This window comes from Penaeus chinensis, chromosome 28 (genome assembly GCF_019202785.1).
Source record: "Penaeus chinensis breed Huanghai No. 1 chromosome 28, ASM1920278v2, whole genome shotgun sequence".
Classification (NCBI taxonomy): domain Eukaryota; kingdom Metazoa; phylum Arthropoda; class Malacostraca; order Decapoda; family Penaeidae; genus Penaeus; species Penaeus chinensis.
Genome location: NC_061846.1, coordinates 16,610,310 through 16,617,809, shown reverse-complemented (window position 1 = coordinate 16,617,809; position 7,500 = coordinate 16,610,310). Strand labels below are relative to the sequence as shown.

Here is a 7,500-nt window from a genome sequence, read left to right as displayed (position 1 = left end):
GTATATAGGTACACATATAAACATACACACAAAAATACATTTACATACATACATGCATACGTACACACACACACACACACACACATATGTGTATATGTACATATAGATATACAGTATATGTATGAGTGTGTGTTTGTGTGTATGTGTGTAGTGATTGCGTGTTCTCCTTTGGTCCTTTTTTCCTTATCCCAGCATGTACTTGCATGACGATCCCTCGCCCGCTATCAGAACTGCTTCTATTTACTCGTCTTTCAAGTGGCCTTGATTTATGACGTCACTTTCTCGTCTTTCCACATTGTTTAAGGAGATTTGTCCCAAACAAATCGTGATTCCTGTGAAATCTCGAGTACCTTTATTATTCCATCCCAATTTTCCTTTTTTCATGTATGTTATATATTTTAGTTTCTATGTTATATATATATATATATATATATATATATATATATATATATATATATATATATATATATATAAGAATAATGCGTTCACCTTTAGGCAGTGGCAAGGTCTAGATCGTTAAGCAGGACTCAAAGGGTTAATATAACCAGTGACTATATGCCAGTTACGCTAGAAAAATAGTTGACATAAGCAAACTTATAATTTATGTAAACAGGTTTCGATCTGAACACCAAAAGATAGCACAAATTAGTTAAAAGATTTTTTTAGTTACATTCTTAAATTTCATATAAATCTTCAAATCTAATTTTCTCTTCCACATTCCATAAGTTAACGAGTCAAGTGAAGCTCTTCGTACTGTGCAAGGTCACCGTCGTATCAGGCTATCAGTGGCAACTTTCTGCCCCGAGACGCCGCGCAAAGTACTCGGGAGACAGACCTTTCAATCTCTTAGTCGCCTCGTCACTTCCTCCACGGCGCTTGCACCTCCACCTCCTCCTCCTCCTCCTCATCCACCTCCTCCTCCTCCTCCTCCTCCTCCTCCTCTCCACCTCCACCTACTACCTCCATTCACTGGGGAAATAATGGACACTTCTCCGGAAATTGAGATCAACCCTTCACTGGGGAAAGAGGAAGAAATAGATGTAAGTTTGAACATATGATAATTCCTTGAAACACTATTTGTTTGCTGATGTAGGTATGCAATGTGCCCTGTGCAAATGAAAGCTGCAATGGCCAATATCATTATCAGAAAGATGGGGTGCACAGGGAGGCTAAGGGCGACGGAGGCACAGCCATATCGACGATGAAGAAGCTTTGGGCTGCCACCACCTACGAGCCGCTGTTGCTACTGCATGCCATTGTCCACTTTGGCACTATTGTAAGTCAGTTTTTCTGTTTCATTTTTTTTGCATCACAAGCCACCTTCACTAACTTGATTTTTATTGCTATAGTATTATATACTTATATATACTTTACGTTCACAATTTGCAGGCCATGACAGAGTCCCTTATAGCAGAAAAGAGCTGTCTGGTGACCCTCAGCAAACCAGAAGATATCTGCAAAGAACTTTATAATCATCCAGATGACGAAATTGAGGTAAAAAGTACAATGCCCCAATCTAAGGTTTGTCAAAACATAACCATTACCATGTTATCCTGGCTTCAGCTTAACTCCAAGCTAAATACTGCAATGGTCTTCATTCGGCAGGTACAACAAGTTGCGTCGAGATATCAGGGTTCTGCTACACTGGCAGAGAACCTGGTCGCAATGTTTCTGCTTCTCTACATCGGCCCCTTCTCTGACAGGTAAGGCTACTTTTAAGAGAACAACACGATTTCTATACAAAGTGATACACATTTGATAATGTTAATGGTCTAGACCAGGGGTACTCAACTGGCGGACCGCGGTTCGGATCCGGACCTTCTGAGTGTTGCAGTTGGACCTCAGACCCCAGGAAGAGAAAATTCTAGTTAAATAGCATGAAGGTCCTGGTTACTGTAGTGTTGATTTTTTTTTCATATCTAAGTTCTTAATTTCATTTTCAAAAAGTCTTGAGAGGTTTCTAAAAGTTTTGAGATTTTTTTTTTTGAGGGGTCATAGTTTTTGCCCAGGAGAGAGCAGTGGAGTGTTCACTGAGGATAACTTTTATCTATATCACGATGCAAGTAAGAAAGAATCTTGCCAGGACTTGTTGGGTGTGACTGATAAGGAAGAACACGGGGAGAGGAATTTGTAATTTTTTTTTTTTTTTTCTAAGAGGGAAAGTTATGAGTGAGTGAGTGATTTGAAGGAAGGCACCACAACAGTCAATGTCTTTTTTTCAGGGAAGTTATGAATGAGTGAGTGAGTGAGTGAGTGATTTGAAGGAAGGCGCCACAACAGCCAGTCTTTTTTTTCGAGGAAAATTATGAATGAGTGAGTGAGTGAGTGATTTGAAGGAAGGCGCCGCAACAGCCAATGTCTTTTTTTTCGAGGAAAATTATGAATGAGTGAGTGAGTGAGTGATTTGAAGGAAGGCGCCACAACAGCCAATGTCTTTTTTTCAAGGAAAGTTATGAATGAGTGAGTGAGTGATTTAAAGGAAGGGGCCACAACAGCCAGGGTCTTTTTTTCAGGGAAAATTATGAGATTGTTTTCTTTTTTATATTTCATGTAATAAAAATGTCCGGACCTATGCGTACATTGGAGCTTGTCTAACTGGACCTTTGCTTATAATAGTTGAGTAGCCCTGGTCTAGACTGATGAATTTCCTAGGTAAAATTTAGATGCACGACAATGAAGTTTAAGGAAATGCAGTGATATACAACGAACACAAAAACTAAGCAAAACACATACTGAAACGTTTGAACCGAGATCCTATCTGGAAAACTGTAAACTTATACATAGCAATTCCTATTATGTTCTCTCTCTCAAGGTACGGTCGGAAGCCCTTCCTTTACCTGAGTCTGGTGACGAAAACGTTGAACATTCTTATCCTGTTCTTCGCCTCCGTGTTCATTTACTCTCCTACCGAACTCACTGTCGTACGTAGTGTTAGATCTCCTGGAACAGTGGATGTCATGAATACTTGCCCCTTGTGAACATGATTTGCATATAGATGATCCGGTAAACAAGTTTCTAAAATAACTTTCAATACTAATATTCATTCAATGACTGCATTTTGATAACATATATATATATATATATATATATATATATATATATATGTATATGTGTGTGTGTGTGTGTGTGTCTATACATGCATTCATTCAAATTCATATATGATTGATCTTTTGCTATAATCTTATGAACAGCCTATACACATGCACATTTCAGCTTGATGACCAATACTGGTAATGGAACGGGGTAAGTGGCACTTTCTTGTTGCTAGAAAGGAACCGTGCTCAAAATGAGCATATATATATATATATATATATATATATATATATATATATATGTATGCATAAATATATATGTATATATGGGAAAGCAAATGTTGGGGCTCAGGATGGGAGTGAAAGTTATTCGTCCTGCCTGCGCCAACCCATTATGAGGTTTGTGGGGCAAAGCCCAAGAGAACCCCTCAGGTGGACATTGGGTCCCACAGTCTGCTGCCTGCAGCGACTGGCCGAGGCATAACCTCAGGCAAGCTGTCTGGGTAGCTGCTTGGAACATCCAGTCCTTGCGCCAGGATGAACCTCTTGAAGGTGAGAAGACCTGGCAGCAGCAAGATCAATATGGGTGGGTACGCCTACTACAGGTCGGGCCGGGGCAATGGACATCATCTCCAGGTAGTAGCCATAGCCATCTCTAGGCGACTTCAGCCGTCGGTAGTTGGGGTAACACTGGTTGATAAGCATTTTATGGCAATGAAATTGAATCATGCTTTTTGCTTCATGTCTCTTATTGCTGTGTATGCTCCTACCGATGTTTGCAAACTCGATGTGAAAGAAGCATTTTATGCAAATCTCACATCTGTGGCAGACAGTTGTCCCTGGCTAGACATTTGCATTGTAGTGGGCAACTTCAATGCAGTATCTGGCTATGATCGAGCTGGCTATGAGATGTCTGTCGGTCCCCATGGCTCGGGAGTTGATCCCAACAGCGAGAACACCTTCCCGAGACTGAGGTTTTCTGGCTCCTGGTAACAGTGCTTCAACCCACATTACTGGACATAGTATTGGGATTCGGGTCCTGTGACCAAAGTCAGTGCCGAGTTCTGTGGCACTGACCGTAGGCTGGTTGTAGCTACCTTATGGGTCCACTTCAAAACTCGTCCTACCAGTGACCATTCTAGGGACTTTCACTTGAACAGATTGAGGGGGGAGGAGTGTGCCTGAGGGTTCGCCACGGCAGTCTCTGATCAATTCACAGAACTCGAAAACCTGACAGACCCAGTAGTTCTGTGGGAGTCCTTCAGCACGAAACACTTGAAGCAGTGCAGGAATTCACTGGTAAACTCCCGAGGTCAAGGCAGAGTTTTATCTCACTGGAGACACTGGAGGCCACAGAAGTGTGTTGCTCAGACGCTGCTGAGAAGGGAAAATGAAGAGTTCATCAGGAAACTTGCTGAGGAGGTTGAAGGCCATTTCTTGGTAAATGACTTTTGCCCTGCCTACCAAGCCCTGAGAAAACTAACCCTAAGACCTCCTCACAGATGACTGCAGTCCTCTTAGTGGATAGATAGATCATCTTAGATCATGCTGGGGTTTGTTAACGTTGGATTGAATATTTTGAGCAGGCGTACCAAGGAGACCCTCCAACAGTTACTTTGGATGCAAGTGGTATCACAATACCTGTGCTGGATCTACCCATCAGCAAGTAACGTCCTATCCTAACTGAGATTAATTTGGCTTTTTCTAAGCTAAAAGGAGGGAAAGCCACAGCCATATGTGATATCCCTGCTGAACTGCTAAAGGCTGGAGGTGTCGGAAATCCCCACACAGATTATTGGCCAAATAGCAAGCCTATATACTGGTACTGAAAAAACTGTAAAGTGTGTTGGGGGCCTGTCAAACTTCTTCCCAGTTAATTAAGGGGTGAGGCAAGGCTGTGTCCTTGCACCAACACTTGCATGCACTGGATAATGGGCAGAACTACTATCCAAAGTTAATGTGGAACAACACTGGGCAATATCAAGGTCACAGATCTTGACCTTACCGACGATGTTGCTATCCTGAGTCTCTGGAATCACTGGTGGTGGCTCTTGGTACATTTAGCAGTGATATGAAGCCTATATGGCCTTCTGGACCAAGACCAAGATTCAGGAATTTGGGGGCCTGTTAGAGGAACCTGTTCAGTCGATACACACTTGCGGTGAGGACGTTGAAGTCACAGAGAGCTTTCCATAGCTCGATAGTGTAGTCCATTTTTCTGGCCTGTCAGACCAAGAAGTCAGTAGACTGATTGGTCTGGTAGCAGGAGCCATGAACCCGATCAATAAGTGCATTTGGAGATGTCAGTACCTAATCAGAAGGACCAAGCTATGTCTTCATGGCCCTGATTCTGCCAATTTTGCTATATGGAAGCAAAACCTGGATGCTATCTAGTGCCTTGGAGTCTCGTCTTGATGTCTTTTGTAACAAGTCCCTATGCTGGATCTTGCGGTACAGTTGGCAGGCATGTGCCCAAATGACGGCTATTTCTGAGACTGGCATGCGACCTGTTACATGCATAATCTGGGACCGCCAACTCTGCTATATGGGCACCCAACTCCTTTCCCCTTGTTGTGGATGACCCTGCCCATCAGGTCTCTTTGCAAGACAATCATGGGTGGAGGTCATGACTTGGACAGCTCGAGGAATTAGAGATGGGCCGAGGGGCCTGCCTGGAGACTCACAATCATGGACCCCCGTGGTTGGAAGTGAAGGGTGGATGGCATTAGCCCCTTGTTGAGGAGGACACACACACACACACACACACACACACACACACACACACACACACACACATACACACATATATATATACATAAACACACACACATATATATATGTCTGTGTGTGTGTGTGTGATTAATTTATTCATCAACATATATGTGTGTATGTATATGTAAGCGGCTTTTCTTCAGGTGGCGCCGTTCCTCTACTCCCTCGGAGGGGCGATGGGCTCCTTCCAGATGCTCGTCTTCGCCTGCATCTCCGACGTCACCACGGAGGCCAACCGGACCTACAGGCTGGGAATCCTCAAGATCTTCATTGCTTTCGGGTCGCCTACTGGCAGGGTGGTCAGCGGCCAGGTGGGTGTAAAAGTCTTGTGGATTTAATTAGCTAAATGCTTACGGAAGTAATTACTACACTGGTTAGATACAGTGATTCTTTGGCCACTTAAATGGAATAATGCAATATTGATATATATGCACAACAATCCAACTGACAAGGATCCAAACCAGGTAGTGTAATGGTCCAGGTAACTGGTAATTTCTGAATCCCTGCTCCTGGAAATTATCTCCAGCACGGGTTGATAGTAACAGCTATAGAGCCAACATAATCCTCATATGACAATCCTTTTGAGTCTCTTGCATTTAAGTTGGTTTTACTTGGTGTTGCTTTAGTGGGTTCGAATCCCTGTGTAGGAGAGCACTTGCAAGGAAACAGCGGGATCAGTAATCACCACATTACCTGGCCAGATGTATGCGGCGGGTGGGTATGTAGCAGTGTACGGGCTGGCGCTGGGACTCCTGGCTATTTGCCTCCTCATGCTCGTCTTCACTGCGGAATCTGTGAAATTCAGTGATAATGGTGAGTGGTTCTTCTTTATGATCTTTGATTTCACTGCATTACATTGAATTATAGCAATCCTATTGTCGTTTCAATTTCCTTCATAGAATTTTAATGTTCTTTTTTATTGACTTTGTTCATTATTTTGCTGCCTTTGCATCACCATCATCACATTGATATGCATCCTTGTTTACCATATAGTCCTCTCCTTCCTCCGTTCTCTTTCGACCTTCCTTCTCGCTCACCAGTGTAATAGCTGGCGTATTACTGCAGAAGTGAATGTAGCAGTGAGGACTTTGCAAATTCAGTGGCAGTGTCTATGACGGCGAATGGTTCAGAAGAAGGCCTGGGTGTCTCGGGACATTCCCAGCGGTTCTAGAGGGGATATAGCAAGGAACTGAGTCTTCTCGATTATATGTTTTATTATGGCAGCAGCGACTGAGCTACTTACGGAGACGGGCTGGCAGAAGTGTCCTTAGAGCTCGGTTAATCCCAAGGATTTGCTTGCAGAGGGGCAATCCAAGATGACAAGGATATATTAGACACAGAGACTAGGCAGGGAGAGTGTTGGGGAACATAACAGAGAGGTTTTGGATAGTTTTGGTAGGGATATCACTTGAGCACCGGTCGCAGACGGATTAACATAGACTTATGGAGATAAGACTGATAACACATGAGGTGTTAATATACAGGGAGTGTAGGATTGACATAGTTATGTTATATGACTTTCAAAGGCGGTCAAGACACAACCTGCATCATCTTCACCCTTCCTCATCTGGAATGTCTCCGATTCCCGTTCGTCCACCCTTCTTCAAGCAGCATTATCTGTCTTTTCCCTTCGTCCTTCCTTCTTCCACCAGGATTCTCTCTCTTTCTCCTTCGTCCTCAATCCTTCCACCAACAC

General features: G+C 43.2%; 1 protein-coding gene across 1 annotated transcript in view; it reads left to right on the top strand.

Annotated features, from left to right (window-relative positions):
• The first annotated feature begins 905 nt into the window (after positions 1 to 905).
• Positions 906 to 7,500, top strand: part of LOC125040234 (proton-coupled folate transporter-like) — a 9,363-nt gene continuing 2,768 nt past the window's right edge. Inside the window, exons 1-7 of the mRNA XM_047634786.1 lie at positions 906 to 1,040; positions 1,148 to 1,276; positions 1,390 to 1,494; positions 1,606 to 1,703; positions 2,813 to 2,921; positions 5,948 to 6,115; positions 6,506 to 6,617. Coding sequence (XP_047490742.1) covers positions 981 to 1,040; positions 1,148 to 1,276; positions 1,390 to 1,494; positions 1,606 to 1,703; positions 2,813 to 2,921; positions 5,948 to 6,115; positions 6,506 to 6,617 — 781 coding nt within the window. The 5' untranslated portion in view covers positions 906 to 980. The remainder of the gene's footprint in view (positions 1,041 to 1,147; positions 1,277 to 1,389; positions 1,495 to 1,605; positions 1,704 to 2,812; positions 2,922 to 5,947; positions 6,116 to 6,505; positions 6,618 to 7,500) is intronic.